This window comes from Neophocaena asiaeorientalis, unplaced genomic scaffold (genome assembly GCF_003031525.2).
Source record: "Neophocaena asiaeorientalis asiaeorientalis breed wild unplaced genomic scaffold, Neophocaena_asiaeorientalis_V1.1 scaffold649, whole genome shotgun sequence".
In the NCBI taxonomy this organism is placed as follows: domain Eukaryota; kingdom Metazoa; phylum Chordata; class Mammalia; order Artiodactyla; family Phocoenidae; genus Neophocaena; species Neophocaena asiaeorientalis.
Genome location: NW_020173202.1, coordinates 698,431 through 723,558, shown reverse-complemented (window position 1 = coordinate 723,558; position 25,128 = coordinate 698,431). Strand labels below are relative to the sequence as shown.

At 53.6% G+C, this 25,128-nt stretch overlaps 1 protein-coding gene across 8 annotated transcripts in view; it reads left to right on the top strand.

Annotated features, from left to right (window-relative positions):
* RPS6KA2 (ribosomal protein S6 kinase A2) overlaps positions 1–24,735 on the top strand; it is a 334,274-nt gene extending 309,539 nt beyond the window's left edge. For all 8 annotated transcript variants that reach the window (XM_024744930.1, XM_024744933.1, XM_024744935.1 and 5 more), the window contains 8 exons: positions 65–190; positions 11,368–11,457; positions 13,183–13,341; positions 14,817–14,978; positions 17,419–17,495; positions 18,681–18,798; positions 22,491–22,628; positions 23,289–24,735. In XM_024744930.1, the coding sequence (XP_024600698.1) occupies positions 65–190; positions 11,368–11,457; positions 13,183–13,341; positions 14,817–14,978; positions 17,419–17,495; positions 18,681–18,798; positions 22,491–22,628; positions 23,289–23,414 (996 nt within the window). In that variant the 3' untranslated portion in view covers positions 23,415–24,735. The remainder of the gene's footprint in view (positions 1–64; positions 191–11,367; positions 11,458–13,182; positions 13,342–14,816; positions 14,979–17,418; positions 17,496–18,680; positions 18,799–22,490; positions 22,629–23,288) is intronic.
* The last annotated feature ends 393 nt before the right edge of the window (positions 24,736–25,128 follow it).

The following is a 25,128-nucleotide window of genomic DNA, read 5'->3' as shown; positions in this document are numbered from 1 at the left end:
ACATTCGGTGCCCTTGCACGAGAGGCCCCTGATCGCGCTCTCTGCCCGCCCGCTCTCTCTGCAGCAGTTACACGGGAACAACACCCGCTTCACCGATGGCTATGAGGTCAAGGAGGACATCGGGGTGGGCGCCTACTCCGTATGCAAGCGCTGTGTGCACATGGCCACAGACGCCGAGTACGCCGTGAAGGTAAGAGTGGGGCACGTGGCGGCCGTATCTGCAGCTGCCCGGGCCCCAGGCCCCGGCGGGCACGCCCAGCCTCGCAGACACTCTCCCTCGGCCTCTTCTAAGCTCTGATGCGGGGCCGTTCCGTTGACTTTGATATTAGGTCACCCGTTAAAAAACTATTTTACAAATCATGAATATGTTCTGCTCCAGCCGACGTGTAGGTACTGACCACCTTTAGTAACTTTCTACATAAAACACGCTGGAACAAAAGCTCTGGGCACTCAGCATTTTGGAAAATATAGCGTTGGGGGCCAGGCAGAACATTTGGGGAAGGAGGGGAAGAAGGAGGGAGGGGGCGAAGGAGGAAAGGAGAAGGGAAAGGAAGCTACAGTCACCAAAACTTAAAGAAATAAATAGAATCAAATATTTTGTAATATTTGCAAAACCTTAAGGAGAGAGCTGGTAGTTTTACCCTGAATCATCAAGAACAGAAAACAGTAACAGGGAACTTCTCTGGTGGTCCAGTGGGTAAGACTCTGCGCTCCCAATGCAGGGGGCCGGGGTTTGATCCCTGGTCGGGGAACTAGATCCCACATGCGTGCCGCAACGAAGAAGCCCGCATGCCAAAACTAAAGGATCCCACGTGCCGCAACTAAGACCCAGTGCAGCCTAAATAAGTAAGTAAATACATAAGAAAAGAGTAACAACTACAGCCCAGTCGGGCACTCTCTCCATCCTGCCTTTGGCTTCTATAATCGTTGCTAAATTAAATATTTGATCTGGAAATCCAAGTTACCAGTTTCTTGCGTTTCCTGGTGTGTAAAAGCTGAAGCATTCTGCTAAAGTCATAATCTAATTATTGTAAAAAGCATAAATTGTATATTCTCCCTCCAAGGGAGCGAGAGCTGGTCTGTCCACCACTCACCCACTCAGCTGACCTGGAGGCGCTTGAGGACCCAGGTCCAGCCGGTGTCATGGTGACCAGACCATCCTGGCTTATCCCAAACTCATCTGGAGCACATGACACTACCCTGCTCTTCAAAGAACTTTTGGGGACAGATGGAGCCTGTCCAGCAGGCAGCCGTGTAAGAGGAGTCATTCCGTCCGTTGTGATTTTCCTAAGCTCTGAGAAAATTGTTCAAAACAGTGACGATGAAGCGATGGCCTCGTTCCACCTCACCCATGGCTCACGGCCGCTCTGTGGAAGCAGATACACTCTCGTATCTGCTGGGATGTCTGCACAGTGCTTCTGGCCCTGAGGAAATGCTCTGCCCTGTCCAAAAAGTCACCAGCCCCAAAAAACGCAGGTCCGTTGGTTTACTTTGGGGTTGGGAATTTGCGGCTTTTTGGCAAGTTTATCTTGAATTCCTCAAATGAAAAAGAATGTTTACATTGAGGAAGGCTCAGTGTGTGGGTCCTTTGGGTCCGTGGTCATCAGCCTGCCCAGTGTCTTGAACATGCTGAGGAGTGGGTGACGGGAGGAAACATCGCACGATTTAAAATTCCTGGGAGAGGGGGCTTGAGACTGCACGGGAGCCACTGGCATGTGGGCCTGATGTATTTTGGGATTTGGATCGTTGAGGAATTTTATTTTTCCCCATCCTTGGGAGAGTTTGTAGGGGAGCTCGGGTGATGCCGTTCCCATGTCCAGACGAGCCGATGATGGAGAGGAGACACGAGTCCTGCCTCAGACGAGAGAATTTCATTTTTACTTTAAATATATTTCACATACTTCGTAAGCGTGTATAGGCATCTTAAATTCTTTCTGCATGTGTCATTTCTCGCAGAATTTCTTCAGACAGTTTATCAGGTGGCCAGCAGCAGTCCTAGAAACAATCGCGGCTTCCACTGAGTACAGAGAAACCCGTCTAGTGTTTGGCAAGCTCGCTGACCCTGATGCCTTTCTAGAAAACAGCCTGATGCTGGGAGGTGTCTGAAAATAAATCCCCAGACAAAGGCAATAGTGTCTTATGTCTCCATATCCAGCTCTCACAAAAAGATACCATCTGAATCAGCTTTGTCAACAAGTGGCTTATAGCTCGATCCCCAAAGATCAGACCCCGCGATGGGAATTTCTGGGGAATTTCAGCCCCAGCCTCTCTGGCAGCAAAGCCAGGAGCTGAGGCTGCAACTGATGGAGAAAGAAAGAGCCAGGCGTCCTGTTTCTGTTTTACAAGCCTTGAAGTTCCCGGGGTGAACTGGGCAGGTGGACGTTACAAGGCTTTCCCTCGTCCTCTCCGAGACTCTGGTGGGTCATAATTCATTGTCTGGAAGATGCTTGAACTACCCGAGCACAGGAAGAAGCAGAGACTTTCCAGTGAGATGAGTGCCCCGGGACCCAGGGCTGTCTCGGGGCACGTTTTAAGCCGCGCGCTGCAGGTCGGTTCATCCATCCGAGGGCAGATTTCCTTCAAAGATGGAAGAGCAGGAGTGCCATTGCAAAGTGTTTAGAATGAGCCCGTTTGCTACCCAAACTGCTGTAACCCGCCTAGGGTCACTATTCTGTTCCCTTTCCAGCGTTTTCCAGGTAGAACGTAGCTGAAATGTGTTTGGGCTTTTTTCTACTCTGTATCTTGATGGGCAGAAGTACCCCCACTTACTGCTGGAGGAACTAAGAAACCGCACGGCTCAGCGTGTTCTCGAATATAACATGGAACCAAGGGTGCCATCCAGTGACTTGGCTGAGAGTAGATCCGCCAAAGCCCCGTGGAGATTCAGCCACTAGAGTTTAGCATCGCCTCTCTGGGCCACCACAGTTTGCAAACCCAGCTCTGCAGATTCTTGGATGGAAAACGGTGTCCGTTTCATTTTGAGAGACAATCCCGTCGGGGCCTCCATCCAGCTACGGGGAGGGTTCGGGAACTTCCCCACTGAGTACAGAGCACCAGGAAGAGAGCAGGTCCCCAGGGGACTGTAGCCCTGTGGCCCGAGTACACGGGCTTTGCCTGAGGCCGTCGTATCGGGGTGATTCTGCCCCCCACCCCGGGGACAATGGCAGTGTCTGGATACCTTCTGACTGTCACGCCTGGGGTGGGAGTCGCTCCTGGTATGTGGTGCACAGAGGCCAGGGTGCTGCCCTGCCTCCTGCATAGGACGCTCGCCCACACACCCCAGAGACTCACGCCGCCAAAATGTCTGGGTGCCGAGGTTGGGAACCCCAGCCGAAAGCATAGGGTTAAAGGGGTATCTTATGTAGATAAGTTCCAGCAGCTGGTATCTGGAGATGAGGCAGGGTTTTCCCTCTCTGTTGAGCCTCTGCTCACTGCTCTGGCAGCAGGAAGGTAATAGACCAAGAGCACAGTGGCTCCCACCCTCTGTGCAGGGGCAGGAATCAAGTGCGGTCCTTCTGAGGGGACGGCAGTGCCAGCCCTTAACGGTCAGCCTCCAAACTCAAGAGTGTGGGATACAGCGGGTCTCACATTCTTGGAAATACCATTGTGTCTTGCTTTAAGTTTATGTCTGTCTTATAAGTACCTAATTTTGCACAATAATTATTCTGTCATCATATTAACCGCATTTGAGTTTAACTTAACCGATATACGTAAAGCAACCTGCCCCAGTCTTTCCCAGGCAACAAGCAGCCTGCCCCAGTGTACCCCAGGCAACAAGCAGCCTGCCCCAGTGTATCCCAGGCATCAAGCAGCCTGCCCCAGTGTATCCCAGGCATCAAGCAGCCTGCCCCAGTGTATCCCAGGCATCAAGCAGCCTGCCCCAGTGTATCCCAGGCATCAAGCAGCCTGCCCCAGTGTATCCCAGGCATCAAGCAGCCTGCCCCAGTGTATCCCAGGCATCAAGCAGCCTGCCCCAGTGTATCCCAGGCATCAAGCAGCCTGCCCCAGTGTATCCCAGGCATCAAGCAGCCTGCCCCAGTGTATCCCAGGCATCAAGCAGCCTGCCCCAGTGTATCCCAGGCATCAAGCAGCCTGCCCCAGTGTATCCCAGGCATCAAGCAGCCTGCCCCAGTGTATCCCAGGCATCAAGCAGCCTGCCCCAGTGTATCCCAGGCATCAAGCAGCCTGCCCCAGTGTATCCCAGGCATCAAGCAGCCTGCCCCAGTGTATCCCAGGCATCAAGCAGCCTGCCCCAGTGTATCCCAGGCATCAAGCAGCCTGCCCCAGTGTATCCCAGGCATCAAGCAGCCTGCCCCAGTGTATCCCAGGCATCAAGCAGCCTGCCCCAGTGTATCCCAGGCATCAAGCAGCCTGCCCCAGTGTATCCCAGGCATCAAGCAGCCTGCCCCAGTGTATCCCAGGCATCAAGCAGCCTGCCCCAGTGTATCCCAGGCATCAAGCAGCCTGCCCCAGTGTATCCCAGGCATCAAGCAGCCTGCCCCAGTGTATCCCAGGCATCAAGCAGCCTGCCCCAGTGTATCCCAGGCATCAAGCAGCCTGCCCCAGTGTATCCCAGGCATCAAGCAGCCTGCCCCAGTGTATCCCAGGCATCAAGCAGCCTGCCCCAGTGTATCCCAGGCATCAAGCAGCCTGCCCCAGTGTATCCCAGGCATCAAGCAGCCTGCCCCAGTGTATCCCAGGCATCAAGCAGCCTGCCCCAGTGTATCCCAGGCATCAAGCAGCCTGCCCCAGTGTATCCCAGGCATCAAGCAGCCTGCCCCAGTGTATCCCAGGCATCAAGCAGCCTGCCCCAGTGTATCCCAGGCATCAAGCAGCCTGCCCCAGTGTATCCCAGGCATCAAGCAGCCTGCCCCAGTGTATCCCAGGCATCAAGCAGCCTGCCCCAGTGTATCCCAGGCATCAAGCAGCCTGCCCCAGTGTATCCCAGGCATCAAGCAGCCTGCCCCAGTGTATCCCAGGCATCAAGCAGCCTGCCCCAGTGTATCCCAGGCATCAAGCAGCCTGCCCCAGTGTATCCCAGGCATCAAGCAGCCTGCCCCAGTGTATCCCAGGCATCAAGCAGCCTGCCCCAGTGTATCCCAGGCATCAAGCAGCCTGCCCCAGTGTATCCCAGGCATCAAGCAGCCTGCCCCAGTGTATCCCAGGCATCAAGCAGCCTGCCCCAGTGTATCCCAGGCATCAAGCAGCCTGCCCCAGTGTATCCCAGGCATCAAGCAGCCTGCCCCAGGGTATTCAGCCTGCCCCAGTGTACCCCAGGCAACAAGCAGCCTGCCCCAGTGTACCCCAGGCAACAAGCAGCCTGCCCCAGTGTATCCCAGGCAACAAGCAGCCTGCCCCAGTGTATCCCAGGCAACAAGCAGCCTGCCCCAGTGTATCCCAGGCAACAAGATTGCTGATTTTGCATTTGCTCTCAGCTGCATACTTGTGCGCAGGCCCTAAATTAGTGAGACCAATTCTAGCTACCACGTAACAAAACCTTTAGGGCAGTGCCTACATGGAATAGCGACTCAGTAAGTGTGCGTTCACTCAGAGTCTGGGTCCCTAGGCTTGGTCCCTCCCTTCTGCTGTGGCAAAACACCATCAGGCTGCCCGGGATCCTCCACCGGGAGAATCTGGCCTCAGAGGACAGGGTGCTGACGCCCTCCACCTGCTGGGGGTGTCCTCCCAGTGCACCTGCCTTGGGCTAGGATGGCTGAGTGAGAAAAACCGTGACGTCCTCTCAGACACATCAGATGTGCCCTACTTTCTAAGATCTCGGAGCTATTTCTTTTTTCAATTTTTTTTACATCTTTATTGGAGTATAATTGCTTTACAATGGTGTGTCGGTTTCTGCTTTATAACAAAGTGAATCAGTTATACATATACATATGTTCCCATATCTCTTCCCTCTTGCGTCTCCCTTCCTCCCACCCTCCCTACTCCACCCCTCTAGGTGGTCACAAAGCACCGAGCTGATATCTCTGTGCTATGCGGCTGCTTCCCACTAGCTATCTATTTTACGTTTGGTAGTGTATATATGTCCATGCCCCTCTCTCGCTTTGTCACAGCTTACCCTTCCCCCTCCCCATATCCTCAAGTCCATCTGGCTGTGACATCTGTCACCCCATTGATCGCCAGGGTTGATTCAGCTGATCTGGCTGGCTAGGCGGGTGTCCCCTTCCTCCCTCACCACTCCACGTGCGTCCCTCCCAAAGCTGTGCGCTCGGTCGAAGAGGACGACCTTCCCCGATAGAGGAGGACCGTTCTTTGGTCAAGGGTATACGAGTAGCTGTGCTCCCCTGATAGAACCTCCAAACAAGCTCTCGGAGCTATTTCCGTGGGACAAAATAGCTCAGGAGTCTGATGTGAAACTCAGGTCCACCTTTGTCTTCGTAGCCAGCCCCAGAGGCTAGTGGTAGGAGGTGAAAGTGTATAGGGCTTTGAAATCAGCGTGACATAATGCTGCATAGATGCCAAGGCATTAATGCACCTGTCATTTAAAATAAGACTGGAATGGAATCAACGATGAACTGCAGAAAGTAACTGTGTTAGGGTAGGATTCAAAGGGGAGAGGTGTATTTGGAAGGAAAAGATAATATTCTTATTTCATGAAAGGTTCTGTACTCACTTTACAAAAATTGCACAAGGTTTCATTTTTACTTCGGTTTTAGGTCTTTGTGGCTTGACATGATCCAGGATCTGGACACTGCCATTTGCACAAATCCCCCTCTCCAGTGGTTCCTGTCTCGCTCACATGGAGCCCAGATCCTTGCAGTGGCCAGCAGGGCCTCACAGCCCCGTTCCTGGAGCTCCTCAGGCCCCTCCTCTGTCCCCAGCCCTCTCCCGCAAGGGCGACACACTCTTCCCTGAGCCCAGCGGTTTCCTCCCCAGCCTGGGTGCTGACCTCTGACCCCGATGTGGTCCTCCCCCATCGTCCTCGCCTTCAGTACCTTCTTTAGGGCTTTTGTAACCCCTGACATTCTTCGCAGCTCATTTCCTGTCTCCACACCCCCGTCATGGTGCTTGGTGGTGTCGAGGGCCAATGTTATTTAAGAGAGAAAGATACCGGAAGTTCCCTGGTGGTCCGGTGGTTAGGACCCCGCGCTTTCACTGCCGGGACCTGGGTTCAGTGCCTGCTCGAGGAACTAAGATCCCACAAGCTGAGTGGTGCAGCCAAAAAAAAAAAAAAGAAAAGAGAGAGAGAAATATAAATCAGGAGCTTTTCTCCAAATTCGAAATCACCTCATCCCCTTCTTTGGCTTTTTTATTGTCGAGTGGGCAGTACGACTGCTCCAAAGAACATTTCTTGTCTCTAGAATGCATTTCATTCTACAGGGACTCCCCTGTTCAGTAACCAGTTCCTTTCATTCGTTTTTACAAATTTTTTATTAACACTTTTTCCAAGGCAGACGCAGTGCTAGGTTCCAGGCAAAAACAAACCTGTTCTCAGGGAACTCACAATCCAGCCATGGAGGGATTTTACTGATCACAGAACCAGAAGCCATAGCAAAAAGGGGAATGTCACTGAAGAATCAGAAGCTAAGGGAGCTTTTCTGTCACTGTAGCCTTTCCTGTTGGCCTGTTTTATCTTCCAACATGCAGACACACGCTTCTCTTCATTCAAAGCTCCACTTGCACATTTGCCCCCTTCTTTGTCTGAGAGGCTCACTCAGGGATGGATGGATGTCACCAGCCGTGGCCACGTTTTCCTGGAGGGAAGCACAGCTGCGTGTCCTTTCAGGAGCAGATTTTTGTGCTATTAAAGTAGCAATAGAATCAGGTGAAAATAAAGTGAGATCCTTGAAATTGTACAGGAGTCTGTGTCGTGCAGTCCTTAATTCTAGTGAAGTGTGGCTGATACACTCAGGGCTGAAGCTGGGCTGGCTCTCTCCAGAAGGAGCCCCAATTGGTATTCACAGCAGACCGTTGACAATTACATCGCGTTTCTGGGCTCATTTTCCTACTGTGTATGTAATTTGTCAGCCAGAAAAAGCAATGGAATTGACAGATGCCTGACGTGAATAGAGCTTATTTTTAGAAGGAAAACTGATTGGCATGGACATTTTAATTTTTTCCGGCAGGAAAACTTGGAGTCCTTTCTCTGTGTCATTTGTTTAAAGTAATTGAACAGGAGAAGGTATCTGTTGAATTTTACAAGGGGTTCCGTGCTCTACTCCTCCCGTGTCAAATGTATGGATCCTCTCGACACGTCAGCAGAAACGCCCACCTCCGGAGGGTGTTCGGCCGGCCTGTGAGCTCAGGCCGCCTCTTGTCCACCTCGAAGCCCCACGCCATTCAGTGTCCAGGAGGGGAGCCTGCGCTGGAGAGAGATGGGCAAGAGGGAGATGGGCAAACGCAGAGACCAAAAGGCAGAGGGGAGAGTGCGTGGATGGTGGTGAAGCCTGGACCAGTCCTGCCCCCGCCTTCAGCCACCAGGAATAAGGATGTACCGATGCCCACCTACACGCTTCACCTGCTGAGGAGAATCACGTTGTCTGCCATCCTTCGTTGGGGCCAGCCTCGCTTCAGGGACTGTGGAAATATACAGCTTGTCAAACAGCGGCCCCGTGAGAGTCTGGTTTGCCAGGCCCGTTGGGTGCTGACCTGTGGGTGGCCTCCTGCTGCGGGTGAGGACAGATCCACCGTTCCTCCCCGCTCGTGGTCCGTCAGCATCATTTGAGCATCGGCATGGAGAGAGGAGGCCTTGCGGGCGAACATGTTTGCTGAGAGCGCCTCCCTCGGTTTTGCTGCATAAGCCAGATTATAAAACAATACTGTTCTCAAGATACGGGACTCGATTAGCCAGGGCTTGAACTAGAAGCCAGTCCCACAATAGCAATCCCGAGAAATGGACCCCACGGAGAAGAAATTCCTTCCTGGATGCGTCTGAACAATGTGCTCAAACCGCCCCCCTCCCCCAGGCTCCGCTGTACCCCACAGACCTGGGCTTTGTGCTCAGGGACCAGTCATCACACCTCACTGCTCTGTGTCTCTTCTTCCTGACCTTTCTCCCAAAAACATCCGGGAAAAAGATTTGTGGATGAAGCTGTCAGCCTTTGCTGACAGCGATCAGGATCACAGCGCTGGGTCTGAACGGAACTTGCTCCCGTGTGTCGGTCCCACGTTGCCCAGACTAGAGGAGAGGCAGCGGCCGGCTGGGCAGGTGCAGGAGCCCGTGCTTGCCTCCACTCCCCGGGGGCCTCCCTTCCAGGCAGGCACCCACCCTCTCCTCCATGCCCGCTGGGGACCCCATCACCCCACCCTGCCTGCCCTCTGGCTTCCAGTCCAGTCGGTTCTGCCGGGGTGGACGCCACAGGAGGGAGGAGGGTAGAGCCCCCAGCCCCTGTGGGTGCCCTGTTCGTGCAGCCGCCCCTCTGGTCCCATAACTGCTCCCTCCTCCCCCTGCTCTGAGCCATCGGCATAGAGAAAAGGCTTCCTCTTTCTTGTTTATCTTGCATCCTATTCTAATGTGATTTGTGCTAAAAATACATTTCCTTTATCATGAAATTTTATTTGAAAAAATATGAATCTACCACTAACTTTTTTAAAAAACCACTAGTGATTTTAACCTTCTCAAATTGCAAAGGGATCGCAGCCCAGGGATTGAATGGCCCGGCAGGCAGCTGGGGCAGAGACGGTCCTAGAACCCTGTTGGTCAACATGTGATCCAGGCAGTGTAAGGATCTGCCCCGTGGCTGCCTAGGCACCCACATGTTAAGGCATCCCCTCCATCACCCACTGAATGAGCCTTTAAAAAAATCTCCTCTAGAAGGATGCATTGTGTGTTGGCTTCTATCAATAACAGAAGTAATCCCAGTGTCCTAGCTAGAACTTTAGTAACAAAAGGAGGAAAGCTGTGTCAAGAAAGGAAACTGGGACTTCCCTGGTGGCGCAGTGGTTGAGAATCCGCCTGCCGATGCAGGGGGCATGGGTTCGAGCCCTGGTCCGGGAAGATCCCACATGCTGCGGAGCAGCTAAGCCCGTGTGCCACAGCTACTGAGCCTGCGCTCTAGAGCCCGCGTGCCGCAACTACTGAGCTCACGAGCGACAACTACTGAGCCCACGTGCCACAACTACTGAAGCCGTGCGCCTAGAGCCCGTGCTCCGCATCAAGAGAAGCCACTGCCATGAGAAACCCGCGCACCGCAGTGAAGAGTAGCCCCGCTCGCCGCAACTAGAGAAAGCCCGTGCACAGCAACGAACACCCAATGCAGCCAAAAATAAACAAAACGTAAATAAATTTATTATTTTTTTTAAAAAAAGAAGCTTGGGTTTTTCCTTGTTGAACAACGTGTGTCATGGGGCTCATGGTCCTGGGCGCCAATGTCGTCAGAGCCTGGCAGTGGGTTTAAAACTGAGAGAAGCGCGGGCACCATGACCGTCTTCCACTGCAGTGAAGGGGCGGCAGGGCGTCGGGCGGGCAGAGCTCCAACACTGGGTCCTGTGCCACCTGAGCATTTAGTTCATCTAAAGAAGAAAGTGAGTTTCACGCAAGCCTCCGCTCAGAGCCTTGGACGTGATAGAGAGTGGAAGTGAACTTCCCTCACACTCTAGCAGCGAAATGACTGCACGTCGTCCACATGGCGAATGTTTTGAACTTGGGTGAAGCTAAGGCACAAAAACCACCCTTCTCTTCTGAGTGTCGTTTCCCACACATGTGCTGTAGCCTTCGCCTGAGTGGGGTCCCCTCCCCAGCCAGCTCCATCCCCGTAAGAAGCAGGAGCTGGGGCCCAGGAAGCTCTCCCCAGAGGTTTTAGTGACTGTCCACCAACAGGTGACCCCTTGTTTCCAGCTGGGCTTTCATTCATGACACCCTGTGATTGGAAGCCATCTGTTTTCATGGGGTAAGAGGATTTTATCTGCCATCCTAAGACCAGGAGGAGGAGATAGGAGCCAGAAGGAGCGTCCGTATGTGTAAGTCACAGCGCAGCCTCGGCACGCACGCCGCCGTGGCGTCTCTTGGTGAGAACCACACTGGGTCTCACTTTGTTGCCGGCGTGCGACCACCAAACAGGGAGAGAGATGCACGGCAGCCGGAGGCCCACTTTGGATGGGGCAGGGGGCACAGGCCGCCAACCCAGCGCCTGTGGAAGAGCGCCTTCTGTTTTCGGTGGTGCCTGTGTGAGCGCCCCAAACCCACCCTTCTCCATCCAGCCCTGTCATAGCTTAACATTAGCGTGTGGAGGCAGGTGCTCTCTTTTTTTAACGTCAGTCTCTTCTGCTCAGTGGGAAAGCGAGGATTGCCGTGAATTCCTAGGCAGTTGCGGGTTATCGTGGTTGAGCTTGAGCCGGAGGGGAGGAGGGGCAGAAAGGGTCCCAGCCACAGGCGCCAGCTGGAAGCCTCACGTCCACCTCTGTTTGTTTCAGATCATCGATAAGAGTAAAAGGGACCCCTCGGAAGAGATTGAGATCCTCCTGCGGTACGGCCAGCACCCCAACATCATCACCCTCAAAGACGTAAGCGCCTTCGTGCAACAGCGGTGTCGCTTGCGCTTTGTGTCCCTGCAGCTGGCGCCAGAAGCCACCGTTGATTTGGTGCAAGCTGGCCGCTCGGCTCACCAGCTGTTCCTGGCGCCCAGGAGCTCGGAGCCGGAGCGGGCTGCTGCCCGGACAGCTCGGGGTCACCCGGCAGCTGGGTAGCCCGACCTGCCGGGCCGTTTATTCACACCCCATTGACGGCACCGCGCACCTCCCAAATCACAGAACGCGCACGTGTGAAAGAGGAGAGAGAGCTGGTGTGGACTCTAATCCAGGTGTGTTTCACCTCGCTGTCGTGGAGAGCGTGGGGCCCATGAGCTGGGCTCCAGCTCTGAGACTCCAGACCCGGAGCCCCTCCCAGCTCCCTTCGCTTTCCCGACTGAGCGATCTGTGGCCCTTGTCCCTGAAAGAGGGGAAGGGAGCAGGGACCAGTCACACTGGAGCCAGTTGGATGCACCTGGCAGCATCCATAGGGGCCTAGGGCTGGGCCTCTGGGGTCAGGCAGGGGAGAGAGCCTTGTCTTCCTCTCCAACTCCAGAGTGATCCCAGCGTCGTGAACCCAAAACCTCAAAATACTGGGGCCACCTCAGTTTCCTCTGGGCCCCATAAATGCCTGGAGTAAGAGGCCTTCCAGATGCCAATTCAGTTCTGAGGAAAGCGTGAAACAGGCCTTGTGTGAGCAAAGCGTAAAGTGCTGCATCCCTGCGGGTCACAGTCAGCTCCCCTGCACGAGATCAGTCCCCTTGCTCTGGCCTTTGCCGTGTGTATGTGAAGATCCGCAAACAGAAATCAGCGAATTTGAAAACTCCCGAAGAGCTCTGACTGTGTTCGGGATGAGTGATGTCACCCTGGGCACATGCTTGAAAGCAGAGCCTTTGCTCATAAACTCAGAAATAAATACAACAAGATGAACTTTACGTCCTTTACTGAGCTCTGTGCCAGCCAGATTGTTTTAGTGATTTGTTCTGAAATCACTGGCTTGGAAGCTAGAAAGTCACCGTATTCAGGTGCTTTGCTCCGTCTCTCTCTGGTTCTTCTCAGCACTTGGGCGGCCCCTCTGCTGGGCCATCGGCCTGACAGAGACCCAGAGCTTGTTGGCTTGGTTTGTCGTTTACGTTCAGGAGATTAACGCTAGTATGACTAAAGCTCTCTTCATCTACTGCTTTTCTGAAATAAGAGCAGACCAGCCCTCCTGTCTCCTCTCCTCCCGGACTCCCAGGGCTTGTCCCCCGCACAGAGCACAGCAGCGTAGAGGGCCCCCGCGGTCAGGCTCCCCACCAACCACCTGCTTGGTAAGGTTTGAGAGGCGCGGCCCTGGAGAACGCTGCCACTTGGGGCTGGGCCAGCATCGCGTTGTCCGTCTCTGAACATCGCTGTCCCGGAGGCGGGGCAGTACCAGGGTTCACTGTAGCTAAATCCATCCATGCAGCTCTCACGCTGCTGACCCATGCCCTGCCCAGCAGCAGATCATTAAAGCGGTTTTTTTCCCCAAGAAGAGCCTCGTCTGGCATGACTAGAAAATCCTCACTCATTTTCTACAGAAGTCTTGTGTCCGCTCCAAGCGGAGCGCTGGGACTCCAGGCTCTACGCACTGACACGCCCCCTGCCCCTGCCGGGGTGGCCCCTCCTTCCCAGTGGCCAGCAGGCCCGCGAGGGTGACCGCGAGGTCCCTGAGGCCTGTGTGTTCTCCTGCCCCACCCCCAGGTCTACGACGACGGGAAGTTCGTGTACCTGGTGATGGAGCTGATGCGGGGTGGGGAGCTGCTGGACCGTATCCTGCGGCAGAGGTACTTCTCGGAGCGGGAGGCCAGCGACGTGCTGTGCACCATCACCAAGACCATGGACTACCTCCACTCCCAGGGGGTAAGGCCACGCCCCCAGGCAGCCCCGCGGGGAGGACAGAGGAAGAGCGGAACCCGGGGGCACTCAGAGGCCACGGGCTCAAGAGCTGGGAACTCAGGTGTCCTCGTCTTCCTTGTGAATCACAACCGTCCCTCTTGGGTCTAAATGATTTTAGACACACACGCTGTGTGTCCAGGAGCTAGGTCAAGAAATTAAACTCCCCGAGACCAGGTATAGCAAAAAGGTAGTTTGGGCTTGATAAAGGGAAATTTGGAATGTTCCTCGGTTGCCCTGTTTAGAATTGAATTCCTCCACCAATGCCAAGGAGTATGGTGGGAAAACGACAGCGACCGCTGAGGCTTCCAGGTGCTGCGCTAAGCTCTTCGTCTGGGCAGTTCTAGACTCTGGATCACACCCATTTCACAGATGAGGAGACCAGAGTGCAGAAGGGTTGAGGATCGCGCCCAAAGCTGCATGCACAGCCGGGTTCTAAGCCAGCACCATGCTTCTAGACCCCTTGCCCTCAGCCCCGGACCCCCACGTTCTCAGCACCTCCCAGGAAGCAGCGGTGCTTCCCTGGCCAGCCGTGCACGTGTGGCGGTCAGCTTTTAAAATGCAGCCCCGTCTGACCAGGACATTCCTCCAGGGCCACACGATGGTCATTTCCCAGGACGGTCAGACTGTAGCAGCAGCCCTGCAGATGACGGTTTTGCAGATTGGCTTCTGTTGCACGAGGGGGGGCAATAGACCTGGAATCGAAGTCTTCTGTCTCCCGGCCATCGGAGCCCCCGTAAGCCGGCTGCCGGCCGTGGCCCTTTAATCTCCCTTCTCTGTCCTCTCCCTGGGTATTAGCAGGACAATGAGACACGTGGGCCCCAAGCCACATGCAGACACACCACATGTTCTTACAATCGGCCTCTGTCCCCTTCAGAAGAAACCGCTGTGTGCCCTAAATAGCCACTGTGCTTTGAGGCGCCTCTGGCCCCGTCCTTGGTGCTCAGAGCGCCGTGCGGCTCACTCCGCACAGATGCGGCTCTCAGATTTCTGTCCACTGGCCATGTGCACATGACAGAGGCTCCTTGTCTTCATCACCCGCTGGGGTGCCCGACACCTGCCCGCTGGAACGTGGCATCACAACAGATGTTTATCTTTAGAAATCTTCCATCCGTGTTACTGAGCTCACCACCAGTGTCTGTGTGATGGCCCCAGCGGGCCTCCCTGATCTTGGGTACATGCTTACTTATCTCTTCATCCAAATACTCACTGACCATCCGAGGGGCTTAGGTGGGGTCCTCGATTGTTGAGTGTCAGTGTGAGACAAAGAGAGGGGGGAGGACCTACAGAGATCAGAGCATCCCAGCCGACTGCTTCCTGCCTCAGGACCTGCCCAGAATAAACGACTCCACATAAGCCCTTATCTCCTGAGTGCGTCCCCGCTTCTGCCCCCTGCTCCAGCCTGGGCCCCAGCTCCGGCGTAATCCCTCCTGCCTCTCTAGGTCGTTCATCGAGACCTGAAGCCAAGCAATATTCTGTATATGGACGAGTCTGGAAACCCCGAGTCCATCCGGATCTGTGACTTCGGGTTTGCCAAGCAGCTGCGAGCTGAGAACGGGCTGCTGATGACCCCCTGCTACACAGCCAACTTCGTTGCCCCGGAGGTGAGAGGGCCACTGAGCCAGCGGGAAGACGGCCCTTTCCTACTTTCAGAGTCACGCGCGGTTTGGTGTATTGGCGTCAGCAGTAATTCTAGAGGGCAGAAATGAGAAGCTTCGGTCTCTTTTTGCTCAAACACAGTTATTTTATCATTTTATTTCCTATTCGTAAAATTCGTAATGGTGAGGTTTGCACGTGGAATTGTCACTGTGCTCTAGACGATTTCAATCAAATCTGCCTGTCTGTTAGGAGTTGCGGTGAGAAATAATGCGTCCGTCTCTCCTACAACCGGGCAGGGAGCCAGTGGGTCACCTGGGATCAGAAATCTACCCAGCAGCTGCGCCAGGAGAGAGCGCACGTGCGTGGACTTGGTGCCAGAGCTCTTGATCTAGGTTGTTTCCCAAAGCTCCAGGGGCGAGTCAGGTGCTATGGGACCGAACGCTGGGGTTCCGCCGAGATTTGCGGACGAGAACGCACGTGAATCCCGCTTTTGGCTCCTGGGGATCATTTCCGGTAGGTCCTGAACTCCTTGATGTGTTTGTGGAGACAAATCCAGTTTCTTGCTTTTTAGAAAAGCAACCAAACCCAAGATGCTGGTGAGAGCAGAGCTGGAAACAGAAGAGGCTGACGTTGCTGATGGGGGTGGGGTGGGGGGGGGAGGTCAGGAACGAAAACAGACGTTAGGTTCTGCGTGGATCCCTCTGGTGGTTGGTGAAGCTGCTCCAGGGTGGCCCTGGTGGGTGCAGTGACAAGTACAGAAAGTCCTAAGAGAGAGGCATGCTGGCCCCTAGTGGCCAGTCTGTGAGCTGAGGAGTGACCCAGGTGGGGTCCACGAGGTGACCACGGCCAGTGGTCCACGAGGAGGATGTCCACGTGCCTGCCAGGATGCGGATGGATACGCAGCTGGGGCCATCATTAGGCTGTCCAGATGCCACCCGTAGCCCCTTTAAGAACAATCTGGTTCTATTTGAGCGATATTATTGCCTTATTTGATGGCTACTAATGTTAATAGTATTGGTTTTAGTGATTAGAGACTACCTCACGTTGGTATATTACTTCACCATTTACCGAGCACTTTTACCAGTATTTTTTGCTTTTATCCGCCTATACCACATAGAGTGGGCAGGGTAGATACTGTTAGCCACAAACAGCTCACAGGTTAAAAGAAAAACAGACCCCATGTGTTGAAGGGACTGAAGATCACTCAGCTAGTGAACACGGGCAAGGGCTTCGACACCGAATGCTTGGTGTTTTCACACGCCTCGGTGACCTGCCGTGCTGCAGGCACCACGCCTGAGGTGCAAAGATCCCGGCTCTCCTGACTTCACGTTCAACGTCAGTCCAGGGACCTGCAGTCGCCCGGCGTGCCTGTGCTGCTTTCTTTATTGTTACTCAACCGTAAACGTCCCAGAGGATTGCCCTCCCCTGAAGCGTGTAACCCCGGGACACGAACACTCTCCCGTGTTAACTAGTCCTCGGAAACTCAAACACAGAGCTACCAGGTGACCAAGCAACTCCACCTCTGGGTACAAACCCAGAAGGGTTGAAAGCAGAGGCAAGAAAGGATATCTGTCCACCCGTGTTCACAGCGGCGAAAAGGTGGAAACAACCCACGTGTCCATCGATGGATGGACGGTACAGTGGAATATTAGCCTTAAGAAAGAGGGAAATCCTGTCCTCCGCCACAGCAGGGATGAACCTTGAGGACACTGGGTTGAGCGTGACACGCCAGGAAGAAAAGGACAATTTTGTGACTCCTCTTACATGAGGGACCTAGAGTTGGCAAATTCATAGAGACAGAAAGTTAAATGGTAGTTCCCAGGGGCTGGGGGGAGGGGAGGGGGAGTTGTTGTTTCACGGAGACAGAGCTTCAGTTTTGCAAAAGGAAAAGAGTTGTGGGGATGGGTGATGCTGACAGCTGCCCAGCAGTATGAATGTACCTAGTATCACTCAACCGTACGCCTAAAAACGGCAAAGATGGGAAATGTTATGCTAAGTATATTTTATCAGAGTAAAAAAAATTCTTCTGTTTTGTTTTGGTTTTGTTTGGTTTTGGTTTTTGCCGCACCGCACGGCTTGCAGGATCTCAGTTCCCCGACCAAGGATTGAACCTGGGCCACCGCAGTGAAAGCCCGGAATCCTAACCACTAGGCCACCGGGGAACTCCCAAAATTCTTCTCCCTTAAAAATTAACTGTTTCCTCTTCAGTCTGTCGTGTATCTGGCAAGAGCCAGGGCTCCCTGTGTGCGCGGGTCTTTGGGGAATCCTACTGCAAGGAATTAGGGTCGGCTTTGCGGCGGTAAGCAACAGTTCCACTGAAGTCACCCCGCATCCCCAGCCATCCCCCCGACCCCCGCCGGCATTATGGATCCATCACAGCAACATGCTGTGACCTTGAATTTTCCCTGCCAAGTGCTCATCCGTCGTCTGCTTTTCCCCTGGCAGGTCCTGAAGCGGCAAGGCTATGACGCGGCTTGTGACATCTGGAGTCTGGGGATCCTGCTGTACACCATGCTGGCGGGGTAACGCAAACCCTCACGTGGGTGTCGGCGCTCAGGGCGCCCCAGCCGAGGCTGCTGGCCCTTGTGGGCCTGTCCCCGTGCACGGGTGTGGGCCCATACCTACAGACCTTGAGTTCAGTCTCCCGAGGCCCCTGCAGGACAACCAGAGAGCAAGGGCAGAAAGTCATGCCTTGTCGTTCAAGTGTGTCTCTGGAATTAGGGAACTGGGGCTCCACAGCTCAGCCCAGCTCATCAACAAAAACCCAAGCCTCTGACCGCGGGTCCACGTTCTCGCCTCTGCACCATGCATCCTCTGCACAGAGGTCACGGCATCTTTCCTTACAGACATCTTCTCGAGCCAGGAGGCAGCCGCGTCTCGAAGAGGCAGGCAGCCCAGGCTCTGGGGTCATGGATTCACCCTCACTAGCTCTGCTCCCGGGTGAATCACAGGAGTGACTGAGAATGCCCTGCTTTTTGCGTGGCTTCAGTGAGCTATTTCCTAGTCAATCAGTGACTAGTGTCGCAGTGGAGGGGGGAGCCCCGGCGAGCCTGGGGCCGTGCCCTGAGGGCTGCAATAGCAAAGGAGGCCCTGCAGTTTCTTCCCAATGCCACACTTTGTGTTTCTTCTGGTGCTTACTTTGCCAATACATAAACTAGGAGTACAAACCCTGCCACTGAAGGAAGTGCGTTAGGATTACATATAATTTTCTTTCTGGGGAGGCTACACTGACCCACCCTGGTTTGTGTGAAGGGGTGACAATGAACATCTGTCACACCCTTACAGTAGGGCAAGAACCGTTTGCGTTTTGTGTGTGTCTGTGCGTACCCGCGAGTGTATTATTCTGCCCATGTTGCAATTGAGGTTCAAAAAATTCATTCGTCAGAGAAGCCAGAGTTGGTAATAGATCGACCGTGGGTCTCTCAGACTTCAAATCCCAGGCTCCCATCCACTATATACCACACTGTCACCAGGGAAGCCAGAAACGGTCCAGAAAGGCTCATCCTTGGGTCCACAGAACTTTCTTCACTGGCCGAGTAAGGAAAAGAGACACAGCAGTAAGATATAAGTTACACTTTACCCTGAATCCTGGATTTGGGGCATGATGGGAAAGAAAATATTATTCTTTTTACAACAAAGAGGCGAAATGAACTTTATCTTAGATTGTAAAATGGAAGCTCATTACCACAAATTCTCTCATCACACAGATTTACCCCTTTTGCAAACGGACCAGATGATACCCCTGAGGATATCTTGGCAAGGATTGGCAGCGGGAAGTACGCCCTTTCCGGGGGAAACTGGGATTCCATATCTGATGCGGCAAAGGTGAGTACATTACCCAGTGCTCTTCTTAGGTATGGAGATTCTGCAGTAACCATTTTATCTTTGAGAATACTAGAGGATACTTTTCGTGTAAATCATACAGATATTTTATACTCATAGATTTTTTTAAGACACACAGCTAAAAAAAAGAAATTTTGCAAAAATATTTCATCGCACTTTTCACATTTTCTACAGCCTTGGTGTATTAGGGTTCTCCAGAGATACAGAACCAATAGGATGTGTATGTATAGAGACAGAGACAGAGAGAGACTAAGACAGAGGATGAGCTATTTATTTTTATGGAATTGTGGAGGCAAGTCCAAAATCTACAGGGCAGGCCAGAAGCCTGGAGACTCAGGAAAGAGTAGATGTTGCGGCTCTAGTCCAAAGGCCGTCTTCTGGCAGAATTCCCTTTTCCTCGGGGACTTCAGTCTTTTTTCACTTAAGACCTTCAACTGATTGGATGAGGCCCACGCACATTATGGAGAAGTTGACAGATTTAATTGTTAATGTCACCTTCACAGAAACATCTAGATCACTATTGGTTCTTTTTTTTTTGGGGTGGGGGGGTTGGCCTCACCACACGGCCTGGGGGATCTTACTTCCCCAACCAGGAATCGAACCTGCACCCTCGGCAGTGAAAGGGCAGAGTCCTAACCACTGGACCACCAGGGAGTTCTCTAGACGAGTGTCTTTTGTTTTGTTTTTCTTTTTTTTCATTGAAGTATGGTTCATTATGTAAGTTGCAGGTGTACAGCATGGTGATTCACAAGTTTTAAAGATTGTACTCCATTTATAATTATTATAAAACAGACAGGTGTTTGACCAAACACTGGGTACCATGGCCTAACCAAGTTGACACAGAAAACTAACCATCACACTTTTAGGGATGTTGCAGAATGATAGCCCTGAGTGCTCACAGACTGATCAAGTAAAACTCTGGTACGGGGGTGCATTTCTGTTATTAAAAAATACTTTGAATTGGGGCTTCCCTGCATCTGCACCATTTGTGACCAGCCCTGTCTCTCTGTCCATCAGACTTGGAGTTCCTCTCTAATCAAATAGTAAATTATAGTCCAACCACGGTAAGAAACAGCATCAACAGTCTATTTCCTGTGTTTCTATAAAATGACCACAGGAGGAGAAATTCTGGGGTTCTGATTCCAGCTCTGCCATTACCGTCTCTGTGTGACCTCATACAGTGATGGTGGAGGAGATGATGGAGGTGATGAAGGTGGTGAAGAGGATGGTGGAGATGGCAGAGGAGACGATGGAGGTGATGGTGGATGTGATGGTGAAGGTCATGGTGGAAGAGATGGTGGATGTGGTGGTGAAGGTCATGGTGGAGATCATGGGAATGGTGAAGGTCATGGTGGGGGAAGTGGTGGAGGTGATGGTGAAGGTCATGGTGGAGGAGATGGTGGATGTGCTGGTGAAGGTCATGGTGGAGATGATGGGAATGGTGAAGGTCATGGTGGAGGAAGTGGTGGAGGTGATGGTGAAGGTCATGGTGGAGGAGATGGTGGATGTGGTGGTGAAGGTCATGGTGGAGGAAGTGGTGGAGGTGATGTGAAGGTCATGGTGGAGGAGATAGTGGAGGTCATGGTGGAGGAGACGGTGAAGGTCATGGTGGAGGTCATGGTGGAGGAGATAGTGGAGGAGACAGTGAAGGTCATGGTGGAGGTCATGGTGGAGGAGATGGTGGAGGTCATGGTGGAGGAGATGGTGAAGGTCATGGTGGAGGAGATGGTGGAGGTGATGGTGGAGGTAATGGCAGCCGGCATTTAGTGAGCACCTCCCCTGTGTCGCACCCTGACACCCGCATTGCTCCTTCCATCCACTCTGTTCTGAATGGGTATGGGAGTTGTCTTGGTTCCGGTTCCCACAGTAGAGCCACAGACCAGGACTTGGGTGCTGGTGGTTTCTTTGAGAGGTGATTTCAAACAGGAGTGGGGGGCAGGGAAAAGGTGGCAGGAAAGGAGTTCGTCAGGTACAGGACACGTTACAGGTTACAGCTGCAGGGAGAGGGCTTCGCTACCTCCCAGGACCTTTTGCCGGCTTCTCCCTGCTCCTTCCCTGCCATATCTTCCCCTCGCTCGTTCCCCTGTGCCTTTCCCCCCTCTGTGCTCGCCACACAACAAAACCTCCAATCCTCCAAAAAGAGGCAAAGCCTATGGATTTGTATGTTTTTATAATACTTTATCCGCCTCCTGCATGCCTTGTATAAAAACACACTGCTTTACTGTGAGTTTTTTTTTTTTTTTGGCCTTGCCACGCAGCTTGCAGGATCTTTGCTCCCCAACCAGAGACTGAACCCCTGCCCTTGGCAGTGACAGTGCGGAGTCCTAACCACTGGACCACCAGGGAATTCCCTACTGTGAGGTCTTGATCAAGTCAATAAAGGTCTCCCTGCTTTCATTTTCCACACATGGAAATGGGGAGAACAGTCCTTCCAGGAGATATTTGTTTCAAGAAGTTACCAAGATTAATGTTATCAAATATCAAAAGGCCTTGTGTTTCTCTGTAGAAGAAGGATATTTTATTAGAGTATAATATTTCTTTGTTGCGGTTGGTGACCACAAATTCTGTTGAGTGATGCAACTTCACATTAAACAGATACTCTAATTGATTTCATTTCATTTTGGAATGTGATGGCAACAGTAAAGGAAGGAGAGGAGGCTAGCAGAAAAGCACAGATTCTCGCCAAGGCTCTTCCTTGGGCACTTAGTGAATAACTATACACGTCACGTCTTCACCTACAAAACAGGGATGTGATATTCACCCTCTTTCCCCCAAGGACAGCCATGCAGATGCAACTCAGAGTTCTGATTGTACGTGTGTGTATACGTAGGTACGCACGTTTGCATGTATTGCCACATGTACATCTAAAGTGGAGCTCAGTCTTTAAACCCATTGTAGGAGCTTTTGTTGCTATTACGTTACAATCAAATAAGAAAATCAGGGCTTCCCTGGTGGCGCAGCGGTTGAGAGTCCGCCTGCCGATGCGGGGGACGCGGGTTCGTGCCCCGGTCCGGGAAGATCCCACATGCCGCGGAGCGGCTGGGCCCGTGAGCCATGGCCGCTGAGCCTGCGCGTCCGGAGCCTGTGCTCCGCAACGGGAGAGGCCACAGCAGTGAGAGGCCCGCGTACCGCAAAAAAAAAAAACAAAAAACGAACCAACTCAAATAAGAAAATCACCTCTATGGAACATGAGCCCCTTTGGACACAAGTAAGAGCAGCAGATTATTAATTCCACAGTTGGTGATTATTTGCAGCAAATATTTGTGGATTTGAGGATAGTAATGTTTATTATATGTGCTAAAATGTAACTGAGGACATTGTTAGGATTGGTTTATGCCTGTGGGATAGTCATTATTTCAACTTCTCCCGTTGGAAGATTATCGTTTTTACTCAAATGATGTTTCAGTAACTTACACCTGCTATTGAACGTTTCCACATTTGATTTCTCTTCAGACATAAAATCTTTAATACTGTATGAACCTGGGGTGATCCACCAAATTGACGAGGGTTAAAACTTTAAAAAAATTCACATGTGTATAAACCTGGGGGTAAACGTTCGGCCCCAGGCCCGGAGCTTCACTGTCAGCATGGTGGCTGGGTGTCGCCGTGAGCAGGGGAGGACTTTGGCTGGGAGCCCCTGAGAAGCAGCGGCACCCACTGCCCTCCCCCCACAGGATGTCGTGTCCAAGATGCTCCACGTGGATCCTCAGCAGCGCCTGACAGCAGTCCAAGTCCTCAGACACCCGTGGATTGTGAACAGAGAGTACCTGTCCCCAAACCAGCTCCGCAGACAGGACGTCCACTTGGTGAAGGTACCGACCGCTGGTCCCCACGGCAGAATGGTGGGAGCGGGGATTCCGGAGAGCCGCCCCGATACCCTCACAGCTAACCCCAGGGGTCACGGGGTGCCGGAAGGGAACCCGCAACAGGCCCAGATAGGCATCCCAGGTGTATTTATGGTTACTTGGTTCATCCCATACGTGCAGTCACATGCCAGACTCTGAGTAAGTGACAACTTCTGTTAACAAAGAAGGGGTGGCCCCTCTTCTGGGAGGTGTGCACGGCTGGGGTTCTCCTGCTGGGAGCCGCCCGTTCAAGACCACCCGAGGGTTTAGAGCTGCTCCAGGAGGGGCCCAGTCACCCAGGTTGGTCCCGGATCCTCAAGATTGGCAGAGCTGGGGTGCCATTGCCAGGAGGGCACCCCAGGGACCCAGCAGCCGCAGAGCGGATCGGGGGCCGGGAGAACCTCACCCCGGGGCTCCCCGGGAGCCCAGAGCGTCTACCCCCAGTCACCGCACGGTTCACAGATGGGGTCGGGGGGGCGGGTGGACACGGCAATCAGAGCAACACCCTGATGTTTGAGAGCCGGTGCTCCGTGGCCCTGAAGGAAGGCCTCCCGTAGCCCAGGCTCAGCGAGGCCCAGGCCGGGTCGGGGGCCAGCACAGCGTCACCGCCGCTCGCTTGTGTTGCAGGGAGCGATGGCCGCCACCTACTTCGCTCTGAACAGAGCCCCCCAGGCCCCGCGGCTGGAGCCCGTGTTGTCCTCCAGCCTGGCCCAGCGCCGGGGCATGAAGAGACTCACGTCTACGCGGCTGTAGCCGAGCCCGGCGCCCGCTCATCCTGCACCTTCTCGGGCAGCCGGAGAGGATCCAGGCGGGTGACCTCCCGACGCCTGGCTGTGCTGACCTTGCCATCTCCACCCCCAGCCAACCAGACGGAGTCCTTCCACTGCGGACCGTGCCGAGTGCCTGGAGGCTCCTCCAGCCCGTGGGTCTTGCACAGTCATGGCTTGTGTTTCCATGGAGACATGTGTTTTCCAGTTATAAAGTCAGTGACCTGGTCTGATTTCTGGCACACACAGCCCGGGTGTCACGGTGCGAAGGTGACAGTTAACGGCAGAGCCCTGGGGGCCCGGCTTCTGCGCCTCTGCCCTTGCCCACGGCTGAGTGACCGGTGGGCACAGGGCACCTAGGAGCAGATGCCTGGTCCCTCCAGATGATCCAAAGAGCCCTCGTCTCATTGCCCCCCACTTGGGACTGAGGCCCCCATGTTCTCTCCCGTTGCAGATCTGATGGGGCGAGGCCACCCCGGCCCCGGGAGCAGCAACTTCGCCTCGGTGGCCACGTTTCACAAGAATCGCTCGCGTCCCCGGGAGGGAGCCTACCCAACTTGTGCCCATGTTTTCGCGTTCTCCTGAGGACCGGGGTCTGCAGGAGCGGCTTCTTCACACTCCTGTCCCGGCTCAAGGGTCGCCGCGGCCGCCCCGAGCTTCCGAGAGGGCCTGGGCTTCCCTGAGTGCTGGCTTTCCCCTTTCATGGAAACCCTGTGGCCCGTGGGAACCCTCAGTTGGGTTGCCTCCCATCAGTCCCTTCTCGGTTCCCCTGGAGACCCTGCCCCCTGCCCGGGGCCAGAGGGGAGCAGAGGATGTGTTGCTGAGAGCAGCGGTGCCCTTTGTGGAAGCTGCGCTTTTGTGTCATGCTTTGTGTTGCTGTTGCACAGGTCTGTGCTCACCTGACATGTCAGGGATATTTAATGTTTCCCCCGGGGCGTGTGAACACAGGAGTGGGTGTGATGCAGGGCGAGCCACCGCCGGGGCTTGGAGGACAGAGGCCTGTGTCCTCCCAGCCGGCCCCAAACCAGGGGGCCGCCGGCCGGCTGACTGGAGGGCCCTTGCCCACCGTGCTGTGACTGGGCAGCATCACTCGGCACCCCCTGCCCTCGGGGGGAGGGGGGCACCTGTTGGTCTCAGCCGGGTTTTCACCAAGAAGACAATTTCTGAAAGTCCCTCCATTTTAACTCACTCTGGTACCCAACTCGACCGACAAAAACAAAAACAATGCCGCCTTCTAAAAATTAGCTCCCTAGCTTGGTCTAATGGTTTTCAGACCTGAAAATATAAACGTATCGCAGAAGCTTTAATTATCCCGTGAGCCTTTTTTTTTTTTTTTTTTCCCTCAGAACCACAAGGAATAAAAAGGTGGGGACAGATTCATGTACCTGTTTTCCCACAAAGCCCTCTTGGGCACTTGGCATATTTCTCAATAGAAAGTGCTTTTTCACAAGGCTCAAAAGACTTCCACCCACAAGAGTTTTGTTTTAGGTCAGAACTATTTTGTCTGCTATTAGAAACTTAGGAAAACCTGGGTGGCCCCAGCTCACAGATTTTGCCCTCCCAGAAATCAACAGTGGTCCTTGTATCTTGTGTTTGCCGCACAGGCAACGGCCGGTCCATCAGCCGCCTGGGCCTCTGTCCTGGGCTTGTTGGCACATTGCTGGTTTGCTTGAAGTCCGTGTGTTGCGATGGAAGGGGAC